Raw genomic sequence first — 22251 nt, forward strand, 5'->3', positions numbered from 1 at the left:
GTCAATATTAAAATATGGCAGCCGTTCTACACGCAACCCCCCCCCCCCCCCCTCCCACCGAAAAAAATTCCTGGGTACGGCCCTGGTCGCACAAGTCTTAAACTGCTAGCTGGGACTTTCAGGACACAATACTATAATGACAAACAGACATGCGGATCTAAATCATTCAAATTGTTTTGCTCTAAAATGTATTTGTGTAATTTTTTTGGCTGCATCAATTTATATACACTAGCATGTCATCTCTCTCTGAAAGTGTTGTGTTTTGTTGCTTTTACAGAAAACACGTTGGAAAATATTTGGTGAGGTTACCTTGCCAGACACAGTCAGGGGAATGAAAAAAGACATACTTTTGGATGAGGTGGCTACAAATTACATTTAGATAGGTGCTAAAGGGAAATTGCACTTCGGAAGACATGCTGCCAAATCCTGCTTAGTATCATTCTTTCTGCATTACTTTATTTCTTCAAGTAAGTCTCTCAATCACCCATTACATTGTTTCTGGCATATTTGGACAGGATATTCAGCTGCTCAACGCCTGAACGTTGTAATTTGATTATGGTGGCTTATATGAGCTGTAATTAAACAAATGAAAAAGAGCACTTTTTTAACTCAGTAGGTTTAACATTTGAGCTTCAGAGAAAGCTCATAACGTTAATAAGTCGGACAAGTTGGTTGTTCAGACAAATGCCCGTTGTGCATTTGTTGTTCTTGCACTGTTTTTATGATCAAAAGCACAGTGGAAAGTAAGGTACGTAGTAAACTGGACTTAGCCCAGCTAACCTTCCTACCTTTCTGATATTTCTTCCCTCTCTCTCTCAAGTAAAATATGATGCATGAGACACATTATTTGCAGATCATATAAAGGCTCTCATTAATATATATATATATATATATATATATATATATATATATATATATATATATATATATATATATATATATATATATATATAGGCTAACAATAAAGTAAGCCCTCTGTCCCCCATTCTTTTATTTGTGCATATATACTGATATACAGAGGATGCGCAGGACGAAAGCTTTATTTTTTCAATGTTTTATGCAGGGCCCTGCCTTCTCTCACACACACACACACACACACACACACACACACACACACGCACACGCACACACACACACACACACGCGCACACACACGCACGCACGCACGCACGCACACACGCACACACGCACGCGCACACACACAAATCCTGACGAAGACTGGTCCACCGGACGAAACTGTTAGAAATAAAGACAACTGCTAAGTTGTGTCTCAAATATATATATATATATATATATATATATATATATATATATATATATATATATATATATATATATATATATATATATATATATATATATATATATATATTTCCCTGACGAAGGCCGGACCCCGGCCGAAACGTAGGAGCAATAAAAGTTTTCGCACGTTTGTCCGCTCAAGCCAATTTCTATATATATATATATATATATATATATATATATATATATATATATATATATATATATATATATATATATATATATATATATATATATATATATATATCCACATTGTCTGTGTGTGTGTGTCAATTAAGTGGAGTTTGAATAAGCGGGTGGGCGCCACATTAATCAATGAACATTGTACCACACAGTGCGGGCAGGATGCAAAGAAGCAACCTAGCTCTCCACTCATCATTGTAAAGTAGGCACATTTGTCACATGTGATTTCAATAAATAGTTTCATGGAGCTCAAGCAGCAAACAGAATCCATTGATGAGGTCGTGATATGCCAGAAAATAGCCCCAACATACATTCATGTCAGCAGTGACCCCTAATGTGAAATATATCCTGCTGTTTATGCCTCAAAACACTTTTATTTGCGTGGCAGAGTGAATGCAATAATAAATAAATGTAATTAGTTATCTGCAGTTGTGTTTCTTCTGTCACAACTCCATAAGCATCACTTGCAGCTTGCCCAAGAGCTTCAGTGCGGTGTTCAAATTGTCATCTCAGAAATGCTGCTGTTTTTATTGTTTTGCATCTTTAGTAAATTTGGATTGGTTTGGTTTTGCAACTTAGTGACCACTCTGGGCCGACTTCTGTGAGGAGCAATAAAAACCAGGGGCTTCTAGTTCAATTGAACTGTTGCGGATTGCGACTTGTTTGAATTATTGGGAGTGCCACTGAGCGCAGTTTTCTCTGAGCCAGGGCAGATGCTCATGCTCATTCTTTATTTTATGTAATTTTATTTTTTATATGACTGAAAATAAAGCATATTTTTATAAAAATAAAATGGCCACCATTTCACTATGTGTGGGCCCCCTTGTAATCAGCATTGCTTGCCATTTGCTTTGCTGTTGGAATATTCAGGTGTTGGGCATTTGAGAAATTTTTCATCTAGTTCCACATTTACACACTGAGGTGCCAGTGCCAACATATGCTGGCCAAATAACAGGTAGCAGTTGATGAATTAATTTTTATGTCAACGGACAGAAACATCTTAATTCCTATATTTGAGGATGCTGCATTAATGTCTCATATTTGTTGAATGTTTCAGCAATTTTCAGTTGGAGCCTGCACTAGAAACATGTCTTCCACTTTAATTTACTTATTCATATATTTTTCCTAGGCAGTCATCAATCACACCTGCTTTCTCATTGCCTTTATTGTCTGTTAGTTGTTGTTGGTACTGTATAACATTCGTGTGAATAATTATGCACAATGAACTATCACTATCTTAGTGACATTTCCTATAACATGCTGTTCGTGGTGTTCTTAGAGAGCGGTGAATTTTCCTCAGAGCCTGGTGATTCCATCAGAATTATTGTGATGACCTGCTATGTGATGGAATTATTTTTTTAAGACACAAGAAAGAGTCTCTTATATGTGCCGAGATTTAAAGCCTGTGACTGTTTTTGCTGCCAAATACAAAACTCGCAATAATGTGCAAATAAAATAGTGTGGGCCTCCTTTCAAAATTCGCAGCACGTTGCACCAATGAGCCAAGCATGCTTATTGCAGTGTCTGCAAAATATGTAATGCACATTGAAAATGGTAAATAAAATATCAAATAGGTTACCTTGAATGTAATGAAGACACAAGCACAATGGAAAAGAAGCCATCGAATAATCCTGCAATAAGCTGCTTCTTCTTGGGTTAAAAAAACTAAGAGAACAATGCATGCAGGGAGCATGGGTGGTTCTAAAAATTTATTAAAAATGAAAGCGACCATTTATTTATGGTGCTATAAAAAAACAATAACTCAGGCTCGCATACACAGTGAGATCAGGAAATAAAATTTGATTAAGGCACATGTCTAGCTTTCTTCTCATGGCTTCTGCTCGTCTTCGGCATCCTCATTCTCATCAGCAGCTTCACTGCCTTGGTCATCATCAAAGACTTCTGATGGAGTACTTTGGTCGTTTATCTGGGTTTCTGCCCCATGAATGCTCGCCAAGATGGACAAGACAAAGTCTGGATCGTCGAGTAATTCACTGAACTCGCCGAGAACCACATCCCAATCCTGCACAATAACATTAACCATTGAGGCTTTGCCGATCGAATGACACAGCTTGAGGCAGGGCAGGCCATGGTCACGACTTAAACTTTACTTACCACATCTAGCAGCAGATCCGTCTCATCTGTACCAAGGACATCCTCTAGCACATCAGGTGAGAGTACTGGAAGATGCTCAGGCACTAAAATAATGTGAAACCAGTCATTGCATAAGTACTATTCAAACAAACTCTGCCCCTCCGAGGCTTTCAAGCTCAATAGGTTGCTCTGTTTTACTGTGCCAACATGCATCTTCTAGTGGGAATACAGTCAAGAGTGATTTGAAGGTTATCGCACGAGTTTCAACCTAGGAACTACAACAGCAACATGACCCGGAATCCTCTCACAGAAAGGGACGTATCCAACTAGCTTCAATCTCTTTTTGCTGTTCCTTCAGCTGCGACCACTCCTGCCTGAGGAAGACATATGAATTTCATTATTTATGATGACAATGTTATACATATTGTGCAACTTTGCAAGTTCAAATGAAGCAGTGCCAAGCACCAATATCGCACACATCTTTTTCAACACTTCATTATTGTCCGCAGCGAAAAGAGCCGATGCTTGCATGCAATGAATGGAAAGCTTAAATAAAAATAAAGAGGAAGGGCGAAGAGCAAGGTGATACAATAGTATCGTGATAGTGTATCTCAGAGATACTTTTGAGTATCTGTACTTCTGTTTAGAGATACATAGGAAAAATGTATTTGCATCTCAATAGTGAAATACTATCACAATGTTTCGATTGTATCATGATACTGTGCAGGACACGGGTCTCTTGTTACTTTTTTTTTTTGACCAAAATGATCTGACGAGTTTGCAAAGGGGAAAGGAAGACTTCTGGTGCACCATCAGTCAGCAAGACAAGCAGGACGGCAAAGGGTTCGCCACCCGCAAAGAAAGGCCCACGTAGTAAATCACCTGCATTGCTAATGGCAGATCCACAGAGGCAGTATTGTTTGTCTTGACAACAATGCCATTATTTTTTAAGGCTGGTGCAGCAGCCCTAATTCTTTTGAAGACAAGTTGGCAGGTCTTGTGTTAAAGCTGCACTGCCGCTGTCAAGCAGACTGACAAGTTGCTGTCACACATATGCTGTTAACGGCACAACCTTCACAGCAAAGCAGATTTTTTATGTAAAATAATTATACACTTCCTCTATAGTCACTCCTGTTCATTAGTGCACCGGGCGATAAGCATCACTTGCAAGTTTCAGTGTGTTGCATTATTGTTTACAATATCACACTAGACTTTCATAAATGTGTATCATAAAGTTATTGGAATCCTTAAACAAAAAATTATTTCAATATTTGTATTCGTGTAACTGTTTTCCTGGATACTTTTTTTGGCTTTTGGCAGATGTATGTACAAAATATTCTGCTACGCCAAAGACAAATGTGTCTTAGTGTCTGTATATGTAATTCAATATTTGTATTCTAGAACACTTTTCTTGGTATCTGCGTAGCCATGGTGAAGATTTTGTCGCAGGGGAGATTGTTGCTGTATAAAGTAGCCAACGCAGGAGAAGAGATTGTGTAATCTTGATTTTTCACTGTTACCAAATGTGCCAACTAGGCCCTTAGATGCTAGGCCGGTTGACGCTTGCATGATAACCTTCAAATTGTGCTCGACTGTACTTTGACCCTGCTTTACAGAGGACAAGACACCAGAGTTTGAAGGTTTTTGCATCAGTGAACATTAAGGTACCTCTGTAATCAAGCAGCTCAAGATTACATTTCTGCTTGTTTGTTTCCAAAAGCACATTCCCAAAGCACTTGGCTCATCAATTCGTTTGTTTACTTTTTTCAGACCCTTGAATAAATCAGACTTCTGAAAATAATGGTGTTCCTGTAGTGCAGCATTTCCCACAATGTTGACTGATTGATATGTGGAGTTTAACGTCCCAAAACCACCATATGATTATGAGAGACGCCGTAGTGGAGGGCTCCGAAAACTTTGACCACATGGGGTTTTTTAACGTGCACCCAAATCTGAGCACACGGGCCTACAACATTTCTGCCTCCATCGGAAATGCAGTCGCCGCAGCCGGGATTCGATCCCGCGATCTGCGAGTCAGCAGCCGAGCACCTTAGCCACTAGACCACCGCGGCGGGGCTTTTCCTAAATGTGATTCCTGCCAAATTGTAATAACTGTAAAAGTACAAAGGTTCATGCGGACACAGGTTCGATACACTAGTTCTTTTAATTATAGACTACGAGTTACTCACAAATAACAAACTATAGTACTGGGCTATTAACTTGCTTGTTGAGATATTTCTTTGGGAGGAGATATTTTCAGTTGTACAATAGAAATGGTGTGCTTGTTACACACCCTGTGTAACAATACTCCACAACTCCATCTCAGCAATGTTTGCATTTAAAAAACAATATGCAGGGCTGTAGTATCACAGTTCTCTGTATCACAAAATAAAACACTGCTCTAATAAGCGTAAACTTGCATAATATGTGATCGGGTCTCGGCACGTTTCACTGCTTGCGGAAGGACGTTAGAGGATACCAGGAGATATCATTCACAAGCATGAGTGTCTATAAATTATGAGTGTTGTCTAGGCACTTTATTTTATGTAATTGTAGTCGTTGATAAAAAATAATTGTGAATTGCTCCATAACAGCAGAACCCCGGTTTCGGTTATGCTCATGCTTTTCAGTTATGCCTGTGCAGTTTTTTTATGCCCATGCAAACCGTCAATGGGCTCACTTTTGCCTCCAAAGAGAAATACTTAAACTGCACTTAGGAGACCAGTAAACAGGCTGTTTTTTTTTTACATCCCCCAAACAAGCTCTTCAACTCGCACAGTAGACTGCGGTAAACACATTTTCTCTATTTCCAGACCCTCGATTTCGAAAGATAATCCTGCGCCTGTTTCCCTCGCCTTACCAATCCTTTAGTACATCCAGTCTGACAAAAGCTTGTCCATGGGCAACATTACACCCCACTGAGCTCGTCGATTGGCTCTTTGCCCTACGAAACGGTGCCTTGGCCCTGCGGCGATGCAGTTTCAGTCGTGCAGTCCGCATTTCCATTTTCCCGTGCTGCCCTCTACCATTTTGTAGGGCTCACAACTACCAGGAGAAACGGCATTGCCAGACCGAAAGCCTCCATTACAGAGGAGCGTCTAGCTAGTTCACTGCCAGGGTAGAGGTGCTACTCGAACTGAATTTTTTTCCCCCAAGTGCTCATGTCGGGGATGTCCTGCTCGATCATTGGCTACGCACCACTGATGTATTGCTGACGTCGTGTCACATCGCCAAAGTGTGCGAAGTCACGAGGACAGGCTACACCTTTTTCCTTCCTATGGCAGGGAATGGTGGCGAGGCCATGTGAAAATTTTAAACCCTCTGAAACAGATGTTATAATCCCTATAACTTCCTTATGATAGCACGCATTCGCAAAATTTTTGTGGCAGCATGTTGACATAGCAAAAGTGTGTATATTTCTCTTCATAACATATTTTGGACCTCGGCGTTGTTCACTGGCTCTTTAGGCATTACGTTCTGACTCAGAACCTCAGAACAAGCATGTAGGAGAATTTCAATTATGTAAACCATCTAAGAAAGGTTGATAAGGGACCAGGGGTGTAGCCAAGAGGAGGGTTGCAAGCATCAAACCGCTCCATTTTTTCAATTCAGCTAGCGCATATGTACATGCACGCATATAAATGCACACATGAACATACATAAAGTGTTGTTGAAACCATACAGTTTCTGGCTACACCCCTGGGAGGGACATATGCATCTATGAAACTTGTCTTTGTTAAAAAGCTATACTGTTATGGAACTAGACATTAATTTTTAAAAAAATGTAAAAAGTTGTTTAAGAAATTGTCATCTATTTGCTGCACACTTTTTTTTTATGTACACTATCTTACTTTCTGTGGACAGGCACAACACACGAATTACAGCATACGGCACACATGTTGCATTTTTCTAAAAATTCAAACGGTATGAATGCCTCCATTTTATACCCACTCTATGAAGAACGTGCATGCTAGCTGTTCTTTAATGCTGTACTGTTTATGTAGCATAAAAATTTGCCGCAGGGCAAGAGGAGAGCTTGTCCTCGTCCCTTCTTTCATCCTGTTTCAAGTTTTTCTGTAATGTGACCAGTTATGCATTACCAACATGCCTAACTCCATTTATTAATGCTGTGTTTAGATACACAGATGATAGAGTTAAATGCAACATCTTTTTGGTGGTATTGTTGATAGAGCTACTCCTAATAATGTTATTCTTCTTCTGTCTCTCTGTGTCATGGCGTGGGCTGGTAGGCGACATAAAACACCAAGTCTTGAACATTTCTGTTCTTGCCATCTTCCAGCAGTAACTTTTCTTCAATTTTTTCTTTATTGAAGCTAATGCATTTTTCACAAGCTGTCCCATCTAGCTGCCTCACTGTGAACTAGAGGAGGTAACATATGGTACGTTTCATGCATCGAGCATGGGAATACTAACACCGACCACCGTTACCCCCATCTTTCAATCTACTCGGCTTCCACTACAGTTCACAGAAACACTGCAAACAGCACCGGCAGCAAATAGTGCTCCCGGCTGGGTTAACGCCCCTAAATGATGGGGCATGCCTCAGTACTTTTGTGGAAGGGGGAGAGAGTGATGTAAAGAAAGTCTGATATGAGATCCGTGAAGCCATGTATATTGTCACGGGCTAAGTTGACGCCTGAGGATGACGACGACGAAGTGCTGAACGGGAACGTGCTCGGACTGCAGCAGCGTCGTACGCATTAGCTCGCCAGTATATTCGCCAGTACGAATTTGCTCACCAGTGTATACTTTATTCCTCGTAACATCATTGGTGGAAGGTGCAGGGTACCACTCGCTATACAGCCCAATGAGCTGGATCTTCGCAGCGGACGGCGCATTGCAGCTACCACGATGACTGACCAGGCTACTCAATGTCAACAAGATCCGTCAGCCCCGCAGCCGATCGTTGTGCAACCTCGTGACCCAGGCCCATTCAACGGCACAAGTGGCATAGACGTCGATGACTGGCTGGTTCAATATAAGCGCGTCAGCAGCAGCAACCATTGGGGTCTGACGCTTATGTTGGCGAACATCATCTTCTACTTGCATGGCACGGCAAAACTCTGGTACAAGACACATCAAGAAGAATTGACTAGCTGGGACGTCTGTAAGCAGAAATTGCGCTATCTGTTTGGGAAACCCTTCGGACGTCAAGTGGCCGCAAAGAAAGACCTTGCGACTCGTGCCCAGACATCCACAGAGCCGTACATCGCGTACATCCAGGACGTGTTGGCTTTGTGCCACAAGGTCGACAAGGACATGCTCGACGAGGACAAAGTCGGACACATCCTGAAAGGAATTGCGGATGACGCCTTCAATTTTCTCCTGTGCAAGGACTGCTCGACGGTGGAGTCGGTCATCGAAGCATGTCGTCGCTTCGAACAGGCAAAAAGTAGGCGCATAGTTCACCGATTTGACCGCCTTCCCAACACGGCGACTACGTCCTCTTGCGAAGATTTGCCCTTACTACACCAACCACCAGCGCCAGAAAACGTCACCAGAATAGTCCGTCGGGAACTCGAGGCTATGGCTCCCGCTATGTCTAGCGTCAGCGCACCAGGACACAACCTCGATACTGTTTCAATGATACAGGCCGTGGTTCGCCAAGAGATCGCGAATATGGGCATTTCGCCACCTCATCAAAATGCCCCTGCTACTTCCAGCTCGGCTCCAGTCGTTGCGGCTGCCACTCCGAACCGCACGTTCGCGCCACGGGGAAACCCAGCTGAATGGCGCACTCATGATGATCGGCCCATATGTTTCACGTGCCATCGGACAGGACACATCGCTCGCCATTGCCGCAGTCGTTGGACCTCATCACCTCGACCGAGCTTCTATGACTGGCGGCCTCGCTCTGAACGTGCACCTTATGCCCCGTCCTACCGTGCTGAGACAGGTGCAGAGCATAATCCAGAACGTCGGACCAACCGCTCGCCATCGCTCGTGCGTCGTCAGTCACGCTCGCCCCAACCCCGCCGTTCTCGGTCTCCCTACGACCGTCGCTCGGAAAACTAGCCGGTGCAGCCCCCGGAGGTGACGCTGCATACACGACTCGGACTGCAAATCCTCTGATTACTACCGACCAGTGGTGCAACCTCCTTACAATTCTCGTTGATGGTTTACCTATAACTGCTCTTATTGATACCGGTGCACAAATATCTGTGATGAGCTCAGACCTCCGCCGCCGCCTCCAAAAAGTTCTGACGCCTGCGATTGCACCTACCGTTCGTACAGCGGATGGGAGTACTCCTGCTGTGCTTGGAATGTGCACTGCACGATTAACAATTTCTGAGCATCAAACTTCAGTTCTGTTCGCTGTACTGGAAAATTGCCCTCATGACCTCATCCTTGGACTCGACTTTCTGACTTCACACGCTGCGCTCATTGACTGTTCCAAAGGTCTTCTTCGGCTCGAACTACCATCCTTTTCGGAGACCGTCTCTACCAGCCCACCTCGTCTACGCTCTGTCGATTTCCTTAGACTTCCGCCGCAAGCCGCAATCCAAGTCCAACTCTCGCCATATCCTGCAGTACCCGATGGTGATTATGTTGCTGCCCCAATTTCTGACGTCGCCATGACATGCAACGTTGCACTCTCCAACACGGTGGTTATCGTTAAGGACAACCGAACTTCGTTTCCCGTCCTCAATTTCGGCCTCTAAGCGCAAGTTATTCCTCGCGGCATGTCACTTGCGCATCTTACACCACTGGTCGACCACACAGTTTCGGCTCTAACCACCGATTCGCCACCCGATTTTTCGTCAACGTCGTTCTCGTCACGTTCCTGTTCCGATCTTTTCAAGCCAATGCTATCTGACACGCTCACCTCTGAACAAGTCTCTGCTTTCTGCCGTGTGCTTGCTTCTTATCAGGACATCTTTGACTTCGGCGACCGTAATTTGGGCCAGACATCAGTGGTAACCCATCGCATCGACACCGGTGACGCTCGACCCATTCGCCGACGACCCTACCGTGTGTCAGCCCCGGAGCGTGCTATTATACAGCGAGAAGTCGATAAAATGCTTGATAAGGGCATAATCGAACCCTCATCTAGTCCCTGGTCCTCACCCGTTGTACTTGTTAAAAAGAGGGACAATAGCTGGAGATTCTGTGTTGATTACCGCCATCTCAACCATATTACCAAGAAAGATGTCTATCCCCTACCGCGCATAGATGATGCACTCGATTGCTTGCATGGTGCCAAATATTTCTCTTCAATAGACCTTCGCTCAGGCTACTGGCAGATCGCTGTGGACGACAAAGACAGAGAGAAGACGGCCTTCATAACTCCTGATGGACTTTATCAGTTCAAGATGATGCCTTTTGGATTATGCAATGCCCCCGCGACATTTGAGCGCATGATGGACTCTCTCCTTCGAGGCATGAGGTGGACCATCTGCCTCTGCTATCTTGACGACGTTATTGTTTTTTCGACTACTTTCGACGACCATCTTACCCGTCTGTCCGCAGTGCTTGATGTTTTTCGACGTGCCAACTTGCAACTTAACTCGTCCAAATGCCGCTTTGGGCAACGCCAAATCTGCGTACTCGGTCATCTTGTTAACGCTGCGGGCGTTCAACCAGACCCTGCGAAAGTCCGAGCAGTTCGTGACTTCCCCACACCCCGCTCAGCCAAGGACGTCCGAAGTTTTCTGGGACTGTGCTCCTATTTCCGTCGTTTTGTCGAGAAGTTTGCTGAAGTAGCCCGTCCTCTAACCTGCCTCCTCAAAACGGATGTCGCATTCACCTGGGGCCAACAGCAAGCAAACGCCTTCTCGTCGCTCGTTGACATTCTCACCAATCCACCAGTCCTAGCACACTTCGACCCATCTGCCGCCACGGAGCTTCGTACTGACGCCAGTGGCCACGGCATAGGCGCAGTGCTCGCGCAGCGGCAACAAGGCATGCACCGCGTCATCGCGTATGCAAGCCGACTGTTGTCGCGCTCGGAACAAAATTATTCCATCACAGAACGCGAGTGCTTAGCTCTCGTCTGGGCCATTGCGAAATTCCGACCGTACCTCTATGGCCGACCATTCTCAGTTATTACCGACCACCATGCGGTTTGCTGGCTCTCCTCACTCAAGGACCCTACGGGACGCCTTGGTCGCTGGGCGCTGCGCTTACAAGAGTACACTTTTTCCGTATCCTATAAATCCGGACAACTTCACAAGGATGCCGACTGCTTGTCCCGTTACCCCGTCGATCCTCCTGACACGAGGGAAGATGAGCAAGAGGCCCTCGTTCTTTCAATTACCGACTTCACCGACATAGCTGCTGAACAACGCCGCGACCCCTCTTTGCGTGCTATTATCAATGGTCTGCACTCTCCCCACCCTGACCACTCCTTACAACTGTTCGTTCTTCACAACGACATCTTGCACCGCTACAACACCCGCCCTGATGGTTCTGAGCTTTTACTCGTTGTTCCTGTGCATCTTCGCTCAGACGTTTTGGCCCAGCTGCATGATGCCCCCTCCGCTGGACACCTAGGGGTGTCACGCACGTATGACCGCATTCGCCGCCGATTCTTTTGGCCTGGCCTCTACCGTTCTGTGCGACAGTACGTTGCGGCATGCGACCTCTGCCAGCACCGCAAGACACCTGCTCTGAGACCTGCTGGTACCCTCCAGCCCATTGAAGTACCAGAGGAGCCATTTTCCCGAGTCGGCCTCGATCTTCTAGGACCCTTTCCCGTGTCGGCCACCGGTAATAAGTGGATTGCTAATGCTACCGACTACGCAACGCGGTATGCCGTTACACGCGCCCTCCCCACCAGCTACGCTACTGATGTAGCCGATTTCCTTCTTCATGACATCATTCTGCGTCATGGTGCTCCTCGTCAGTTGATCACCGACCGCGGCAGCTGTTTTCTATCTAAAGTAGTCGATGAGCTCCTGCGATCCTGCTCTACCCACCACAAGTTCACTACAGCGTACCATCCGCAAACCAATGGCCTCACGGAATGCCTCAACCGTACCTTGACGAATATGTTAGCGATGTACGTCTCCAAGGATCACAAAGATTGGGACATTCACTTACCTTTCGTTACCTTCGCATACAATATTTCACGTCATGATACAGCTGGATTTCCCCCTTTTTACCTACTGTTCGGTTATGACCCGCCTTTGCCCATGGACACCATGCTCCAATCTGATGCCCCCTCATCGACTGCTTATGCTCGTGATGCCCTGGCCCGAGCTGACATCGCCCGCCAAATCGCCCGGGATCGTTTATGTGCCTCGCAGCTTAACCAAAAGAGTGCTTACGATCGCCGGCACCGTGTCGTACATTACTCTCCGGGATCACTCGTCTTGCTGTTGTTACCATCACGTCGTGTTGGTCTGAGCGAAAAACTAATGTCCCGTTACGTTGGCCCCTACTGCGTCATACGCAAGGTCACCAGCGTGACCTATGAGATAGCTCCACTCCATACCACGTCAGTACCAGCTTCAGTCCCGACCGATATATAGTGCACGTCTCACGGCTTAAGCCATACTTCTCACGCCACGAGAATTGATCGCACCGGGACGGTGCTTCTGCCGCCGGCGGGTAATGTCACGGGCTAAGTAGATGCCTGAGGATGACGACGACGAAGTGCTGAACGGGAACGTGCTCGGACTGCAGCAGCGTCGTACGCATTAGCTCGCCAGTATATTCGCCAGTACGAATTTGCTCACCAGTGTATACTTTATTCCCCCGTAACAATATAAACAGGGAGAGGCATATAGGTGTGTAAGTTTGCTTTCAATTGAACAAAACAAAAGAAAACGAAATTGGCTTTTTGGAAAGGCACATATGCAGAATGCATCATTTGGTAGGTGTAACTTGCAATGTGGATTGGTGACGTTGCTATCAGTTTAGAGTATTTCTTGTTTTCTTTTATAAGTCATGTTTTCAGAGTAAAATGTTCAGTTGAAGTCTAGCGATTGTTTTGTGTGCTTTGTTCTCTGTACTTGTTTTTTTATTGCTATTTTATGTATTCAAGTCAAAACCAACATTAACTGTAAAATTTCAGCATTAGCTGTAAAAGAGAGATGGAGAAAGGGCAGAAGACAGGAACCTGTGACCCCAGCATGTGCCTTGGTGAATGTGACATCGCTGCCCTGCTGCATGCTGACAGTCTTCTAAACGTACAATCAACTAGTCATAAACTTGTCAAATAAAGTCTGTTTATCAGGACAGTTGTATCTTCTGAGTAGAATTTCAATGTTTCCATCAGTTTAAATTGCACATGTATAACCACTTTTTGTGGCATTCAGTTCATTCCACTGAGTCACAAAAAAGAATGAGGTTTTGCAAAAAAAAATGGTACTTAAAGAAAACTAGAGAGCCAGCAGCAATACCAGCAGTGCCAAAACAAATCTCACGGCATCACACATTCAATCGAACATCATGTGACAAGTTGATAACTTAAAAGCACGTACATGCACTCGCAAAGCCAGAAGCTTCTGGATCAGTGCCTGCTGAACCAGCCCTTTCTCGGCAGGCCTCGTAATCCTCGTAATCTTGATATAGTTGCTCAGCCTGAGACACGCGCAATGCCTGAAAAGTAGGGAGTGTAAATCAAACTTGCATAGCATGCACTTGCAGATTACCAGGGCTAAGCAAAGATCCTTTGAAATTGTGCTGCGATATGATACAAGATATTACTGCAACAACTGTATCCTATACGGTACGTGCCGATTCTATCTTGAGATACTTCAATACATTCACCAACTTGTTATAGACCTGCATAAAATAACTAGAGAATGCCCATGCATGAAAACGTCTGCTTTTAAATTGCTTTTTAAATGTGCGACCAATTTCTTGGCTTGGTCATCATCAATGACATCTGCTGGAGTACTTTGGTCGTTTATCTGGGTTTCTGCCCCATGAATGCTCGCCAAGATGGACAAAACAAAGTGTGGATCGTCGAGTAATTCACCGAACTCGCCGTAAACCAAATCCCAATCCTGCACAATAACATTAACCATTGAAGCTTTGCCGATCGCATGACATAGCTTGAGGCAGTGCAGGCCATGGTCACGACTTAAACTTTACTTACCTCATCTAGCACCAGATCGGTCTCATCTGTACCCAGGACATTATCTTTAGCCAGCACATCAGGTGGGAGTACTGGAAGATGCTCAGGCACTAAAATAATGTGAAACCAGTCATTGCATAAGTACTATTCAAACAAACTCTGCCCCTCTGAGGCTTTCAAGCTCAATAGGTTGCTCCGTTTTACTGTGCCAACATGCATCTTCTAGTGGGAATACAGTCGAGAGTGATTTGAAGGTTATCGCATGAGTTTCAACCCAGGAGCTACAACAGCAACATGACCCGGAATCCTCTCACAGAAAGGGACGTATCCAACTAGCTTCAATCTCTTTTTGCTGTTCCTTCAGCTGCGACCACTCCTGCCTGAGGAAGACATCTTAATTTCATTATTTATGATGACAATGTTGTACATTTTGGGCAACTTGCAAGTTCAAATGAAGCAGTGCCAAGCACCAGTTTTGCACACATCTTTTTCAACACTTCATTATTGTCCGCAGCGAAAAGAGCCGATGCTTACATGCAATGAATGGAAAGCTTAAATAAAAATAAAGAGGAAGGGTGAAGAGCAAGGTGATATACAAGAGTATCGTGATAGTGTATCTCAGAGATACTTTTGAGTATCTGTGCTTCTGTTTAGAGATACATAAGAAAAATGTATTTGCATCTCAATAGTGAAGTACTATCACAATGTTTCGATCGTATCATGATACTGTGCAGGACACGGGTCTCTTGTTACTTTTTTTTTTGACCAAAATGATCTGACGAGTTTGCAAAGGGGAAAGGAAGACTTCGGGTGCACCATCAGTCAGCAACACAAGGAGGACGGCAAAGGGTTCGCCACCCGCAAAGAATGGCCCACGTAGTAAATCACCTGCATTGCTAATGGCAGATCCACAGAGGCAGTATTGTTTGTCTTGACAACAATGTCATTATTTTTTAAGGCTGGTGCAGCAGCCCTAATTCTTTTGAAGACAAGTTGGCAGGTCTTGTGTTAGAGCTGCACTGCCACTGTCAAGCAGACTGACAAGTTGCTGTCACACATATGCTGTTAACGGCACAACCTTCACAGCAAAGCAGATTTTTATGTAAAATAATAATACGCTTCCTCTATAGTCACTCGTGTTCATTAGTGAACCGGGCGATAAGCATCACTTGCAAGTTTTAGTGTGTTGCAACATTGCTTACAATATTACACTGGACTTTCATAAATGTATATCATAAAATTATTAGAATCCTTAAACAAAAAGTTATTTCAATACTTCTATTTGTGTAACTGTTTTTCTGGATACTTTTTTCGGCTTTTGGCAGATGTATGTACAAAATATCCTGCTACGCCAAAGACAGATGTGTCTTAGTGTCTGTATATGTAATTAAATATTTGTATTCTAGAACACTTTTCTTGGTATCTGCGCAGCCCTGGTGAAGATTTTGTCGCAGGGGAGATTGTTTCTGTATAAAGTAGCCAACGAAGGAAAAGAGATTGTGTAATCTTGATTTTTCACTGTTACCAAATGTGCCAACTAGGCCCTTAGATGCTAGGCCGGTTGACGCTTGCATGATAACCTTCAAATCGTGCTCGACTGTACTTTCACACTGCCTTACAGAGGACAAGACACCAGAGTTCGAAGGTTTTTGCATCAGTGAACATTAAAGTACCTCTATAATCAAGCAGTTCAAGATTACATTTCTGCTAGTTTGTATCCAAAAACACATTCCCAAAGCACTTGGCTCATCAATTCTTTTGTTTACTTTTTTCAGACCCTTGAATAAATCAGACTTCCGAAAATAATGGTGTTCCTGTAGAGCAGCATTTCCCACAATGTTGATTGATTGATATGTGGAGTTTAACGTCCCAAAACCACCATATGATTATGAGAGACGCCGTAGTGGAGGGCTCCGAAAATTTTGACCATATGGGGTTTTTTAACGTGCACCCAAATCTGAGCACTTGGGCCTACAACATTTCTGCCTCCATCGGAAATGCAGTCGCCGCAGCCGGGATTCGATCCCGCGATCTGCGAGTCAGCAGCCGAGTACCTTAGCCACTAGACCACCGCGGCGGGGCTTTTCCTAAATGTGATTCCTGCCAAATTGTAATAACTGTAAAAGTACAAAGGTTCATGCGGACACAGGTTCGATACACTAGTTCTTTTAATTATAGACTACGAGTTACTCACAAATAACAAACTATAGTACTGGGCTATTAACTTGCTTGTTGAGATATTTCTTTGGGAGGAGATATTTTCAGTTGTACAATAGAAATGGTGTGCTTGTTACACACCCTGTGTAACAATACTCCACAACTCCATCTCAGCAATGTTTGCATTTAAAAAACAATATGCAGGGCTGTAGTATCACAGTTCTCTGTTTCACAAAATAAAACACTGCTCTAATAAGCGTAAACTTGCATAATATGTGATCGGGTCTCGGCACGTTTCACTGCTTGCGGAAGGACGTTAGAGGATACCAGGAGATATCATTCACAAGCATGAGTGTCTATAAATTATGAGTGTTGTCTAGGCACTTTATTTTATGTAATTGTAGTCATTGATAAAAAATAATTGTGAATTGCTCCATAACAGCAGAACCCCGGTTTCGGTTATGCTCATGCTTTTCAGTTATGCCTGTGCAGTTTTTTTATGCTCATGCAAACCGTCAATGGGCTCACTTTTGCTTCCAAAGAAAAATACTTAAACTGCACTTAAGAGACCAGTAAACAGGCTCTGTTTTTTTTTACATCCCGCAAACAAGCTCTTCAACTCGCACAGTAGACTGCGGCAAACACATTTTCTCTATTTCCAGACCCTCCATTTCGAAAAATAATCCTGCGCCTGTTTCCCTCGCCTTACCAATCCTTTAGTACATCCAGTCTGACAAAAGCTTGTCCATGGGCAACATTACACCCCACTGAGCTCGTCGATTGGCTCTTTGCCCTACGAAACGGTGCCTTGGCCCTGCGGCGATGCAGTTTCAGTCGTGCAGTCCGCATTTCCATTTTCCCGTGCTGCCCTCTACCATTTTGTAGGGCTCACAACTACCAGGAGAAACGGCATTGTCAGACCGAAAGCCTCCATTACAGAGGAGCGTCTAGCTAGTTTACTGCCAGGGTAGAGGTGCTACTCGAACTGAATTTTTTTCCCCCAAGTGCTCATGTCGGGGATGTCCTGCTCGATCATTGGCCACGCACCACTGATGTATTGCTGACGTCGTGTCACATTGCCAAAGTGTGCGAAGTAACGAGGACAGGCTACACCTTTTTTCTTCCTATGGCAGGGAATGGAGGCGAGGCCATGTGAAAATTTTAAACCCTCTGAAACAGATGTTATAATCCCTCTAACTTCCTTACTATAGCATGCATTTGCAAAATTTTTGTGGCAGCATGTTGACATAGCAAAAGTGTGTATATTTTTCTTCATAACATATTTTGGACCTCGGCGTTGTTCACTGGCTCTTTAGGTATTACGTTCCGACTCAGAACCTCAGAACAGGCATGTAGGACAATTTCAATTATGTAAACCATCTAAGAAAGGTTGATAAGGGATCAGGGGTGTAGCCAAGAGGAGGGTTGCGAGCATCAAACCGCTCCATTTTTTCAATTCAGCTAGCGCATATGTACATGCACGCATATAAATGCACACATGAACATACATAAAGTGTTGTTGAAACCATACAGTTTCTGGCTACACCCCTGGGAGGGACATATGCATCTATGAAACTTGTCTTTGTTAAAAAGCTATACTGTTATGGAACTAGACATTAATTTAAAAAAAAATGTAAAAAGTTGTTTAAGCAATTGTCATCTATTTCCTCCACACTTTTTTTTTATGTACACTATCTTACTTTCTGTGGACAGGCACAACACACGAATTACAGCATACGGCACACATGTTGCACTTTTCTAAAAATCCAAACGGTATGAATGCTTCCATTTTATACCCACTCTATGAAGAACGTACATGCTAGCTGTTCTTTAATGCTGTACTGTTTATGTAGCATAAAAATTTGCCACAGGGCAAGAGAAGAGCTTGTCCTCGTCCCTTCTCTCATCCTCTTTCAAGTTTTTCTGTTATGTGACCAGTTATGAATTACCAACATGCCTAACTCCATACTTTTATTAATGCTGTGTTTAGATACACCGATGATAGAGTTAAATGCAACATCTTTTTGGTGATATTGTTGATAGAGCTACTCCTAATAATGTTATTCTTCTTGTGTCGCTCTGTGCCATGGCGTGGGCTGGTAGGCGACACAAAACACCAAGTCTTGAACATTTCTTTTCTTGCCATCTTCCAGTAGTAACTTTTCTTCAATTTTTTCTTTATTGAAGCTAATGCATTCTTCACAAGCTGTCCCATCCAGCTGCCTCACTGTGAACTAGAGGAGGTAACATATGGTACGTTTCATGCATCGAGCATGGGCATAATAACACCGACCGCCGTTACCCCCATCTCTCAATCCACTCGGCTCCCACTACAGTTCACAGAACCACTGCAAACAGCACCGGCAGTAAATAGTGCTCCCAGCTGGGTTAAAGCCCCTAAATGGTGGGGCATGCCTCAGTACTTTTGTGGAAGGGGTAGAGAGTGATGTAAACAAAGTCTGACGTGAGATCCGTGAAGCCATGTATATAAACAGGGAGAGGCAGGTAGGTTTGTAAGTGTGCTTTCAATTGAACAAAACAAAAGAAAAAGAAATTGGCTTTTTGGAAGGGCACATATGCACAATGCATCATTTGGCAGGTGTAACTTGCAATGTGGATTGGTGACGTTGCTATCAGTTTAGATTATTTGTTGTTTTCTCTCTATAAGTCATGTTTTCAGAGTAAAATGTTCAGTTGAAGTGTAGCGATTGTTTTGTGTGCTTTGTTCTCTGTACTTGTTTTTTTTATTGCTATTTTATGTATTCAAGTCAAAACCAACATTAGCTGTAAAATTTCAGCATTAACTGTAAAAGAGAGATGGAGAAAGGGAAGAGGACAGGAACCTGTGACCCCAGCATGTGCCTTGGTGAAATGTGACATCGCTGCCCTGCTGCATGCTGACAGTCTTCTAAACGTACAACCAACTAGTCATAAACTTGTCAAATAAAGTCTGTTTATCAGGACAGTTGTATCTTCTGAGTAGAATTTCAATGTTTCGATCAGTTTAAATAGCACATGTATAACCACTTTTGGTGGCATTCAGTTCATTCCACTAAGTCATAAAATAAGAATGAGGTTTTGCAAAAAAAAATGGTACTTAAAGAAAACTAGAGAGCCATCAGCAATACCAGCAGTGCCAAAACAAATCTCACGGCATCACACATTCAGTCGAACATCATGTGACAAGTTGATAACTTAAAAGCACGTACATGCACTCGCAAAGTCAGAAGCTTCTGGATCAGTGCCTGCTGAACCAGCCCTTTCTCGGCAGGCCTCGTAATCCTCGTAATACTCGTAATCCTTGTATTCTTGATATAGTTGCTCGGCCTGAGACACGCGCAATGCCTGAAAAGTAGGGAGTGTAAATCAAACTCGCATAGCATGCACTTGCCGATTACCAGGGCTAAGCAAAGATCCTTTGAAATTGTGCTGCGATATGATACAAGATATTACTGCAACAACTGTATCCTATACGGTACATGCCAATTGTATCTTGAGATACTTCAATACATTCATCAACTTGTTATAGACCTGCATAAAATAATTAGAGAATGCCCATGCATGAAAAGGTCTGCTTTTAAATTGCTTTTTAAATGTGCGACCAATTTCACTTACGTTTAATAAAATGTCTGCCAGAATCAAAAAGCTTTGTCTTTCTTTTTTTAAGTACTTATTATGGTTTTATTTAGCTGCTTAAAATAAGACATATCTATACACTTCGCTGACAGCAGTTATTGCTTGTCATTTTTGTAATTGATGAAAGTCAGTGCTCTGCATAATGACAAGTCAGCAGGTTGCCATCTAACTACAAGACCTGCAATAAAAAACCTTCACATGATGGTCTTTTTTTTTTCGTGATGCCTTGCATATATGTACAGCACATCAAACTGTCATTGCTTTTCACATTATTATCTGTTGGCGTAAAGCATTCGTTAGCACGTGTCATAGCAGCATGGGGAGGAAGCACAGTGCGAGGTGAACCTTTTCCCTAGCGACAAAGCAGCGAGACGCGTCTTTATTTTGGAGGCTTTCGTTCTGGCAATACCGCTTCTTCTGATAGTCTCGGGCTCCACAAAATGGCAGAGGGCAGGACGGAAAAATGAAAATGCGAACTGCGCGGCCGAAACTGCATCACCGCAGGGCCAAGGCATTGTTTCATAAGGCAAAAGACCAATTGACAGAGGTAAGTTAAGTTGCCAATGGCCAAGTTTGCATTGCTGCTGATACAAGGGGGATCGGTCAGGCAAAGAAAAGAGGCGTGAGAACTGTTTCTTGAAATGGAGGTTCTGCGCAGCGCTGTAATATTCAGAAAATGTGATCGCCATGGTCTACTTGAGCTTTTTTAGGGGCTGTAAAAAAACGTCGAAGCCTGTCTACTAGCTCTTTAAGATGTACGAAGCAAGTGACATAAGGCTATTGAAATACTGCCGACTAAGTCAATACCGAGCTGCTTCTTGATTTATGAAAAATGTCATCATGTGTGTGACACAAATGCAGACAATTTTAAAGAAGTTCCACCTACCAGAAGCCAAGCTGGATCATCATCTTCAAAATCAAGATAAAAGTTGGGGTCTCTTTGGCTTTTTTCACCTTGGACTATTGCACTGCCAGCGACCACTTTGCTGAGGATATTGCCTGCTGGCACTGTCACCAGGCATGAGCTGCAGGGAAGGCATGTATGGTCAGCTGAGTAAGGCACAAATTTGGGCACTAGCAGGCAAAGATCTCAATTATTGTCGGACATTACAGTGCGTAGAAGCAATTTGGTGATGAACAGTGTTATTGCAGTCTTGCATTCAGTGTGCCACTAATTATGCAGGTGTGCTAAATGCCACATATTAGACAACAAACAATGTTCGAAGAAAAGGGGCTGGTTACATACTAACTGATACCATACATTACCAGGGTTCACAAAACCAGAATATTCCTTGATTATATGCAATCGTCACTATGGCAATCATAAGCCTGAAAATACTTGCACAATACTGTTCACTGAAATCTAACAACAGCGCAAAATAAAGTGGCTTTCAAAGTTTAGTCAAGAGGAATGTTTATACGCACCTACAGTATGTAAGGGAACCGATTTTACCACTGCCCTGGTCTGGCACAGGCACATAAAATTGAACAACTAAGATGATTCAGCCCTATGACCATTTGTGCTGCAATGTGTACAGGGGATTGAGTCGCAGAAACTGTGTTCATATTTCTTTGTTTTGGCACGTTAATCTATGTATAAATAATACATAATCCTAGAATGGCCTCATACAAGCCAACATAATTTAAGGTGCTTTCTTTTACAGAAAATAATTCAATAGAAATGTGAGCTGCATAGTTGTTTGGACAGCAGTGAATTGACCACTAGATTTTGGAATGCACCAAGGCCATTTATTTGTGTCACCACTTTTCATATCTGCAATAACAGTCCTCATGAGGCATGTACTTTTAATGCTTGCTTTATTTTCTTTTTT

The 22251-nt window shown here is 43.4% G+C and overlaps 1 protein-coding gene and 1 long non-coding RNA gene across 2 annotated transcripts in view; one reads left to right on the plus strand and one right to left on the minus strand.

Moving 5' to 3' along the window:
* The window catches only part of LOC142774980 (uncharacterized), a 37047-nt gene that overhangs the window by 7452 nt on the left and 7344 nt on the right, over nucleotides 1–22251 (plus strand). The window lies entirely within an intron of this gene.
* Nucleotides 3182–22251, minus strand: part of LOC119176603 (26S proteasome non-ATPase regulatory subunit 4) — a 34276-nt gene continuing 15206 nt past the window's right edge. The window contains exons 6-11 of the mRNA XM_075876147.1: nucleotides 21306–21444; nucleotides 19993–20128; nucleotides 14648–14736; nucleotides 14028–14145; nucleotides 3601–3683; nucleotides 3182–3508 (exon numbers count right to left, since the gene is read on the minus strand). Coding sequence (XP_075732262.1) covers nucleotides 3314–3508; nucleotides 3601–3683; nucleotides 14028–14145; nucleotides 14648–14736; nucleotides 19993–20128; nucleotides 21306–21444 — 760 coding nt within the window. The 3' untranslated portion in view covers nucleotides 3182–3313. The remainder of the gene's footprint in view (nucleotides 3509–3600; nucleotides 3684–14027; nucleotides 14146–14647; nucleotides 14737–19992; nucleotides 20129–21305; nucleotides 21445–22251) is intronic.

This window comes from Rhipicephalus microplus, chromosome X (assembly GCF_043290135.1).
Source record: "Rhipicephalus microplus isolate Deutch F79 chromosome X, USDA_Rmic, whole genome shotgun sequence".
NCBI classification, from domain to species: Eukaryota; Metazoa; Arthropoda; class Arachnida; order Ixodida; family Ixodidae; genus Rhipicephalus; species Rhipicephalus microplus.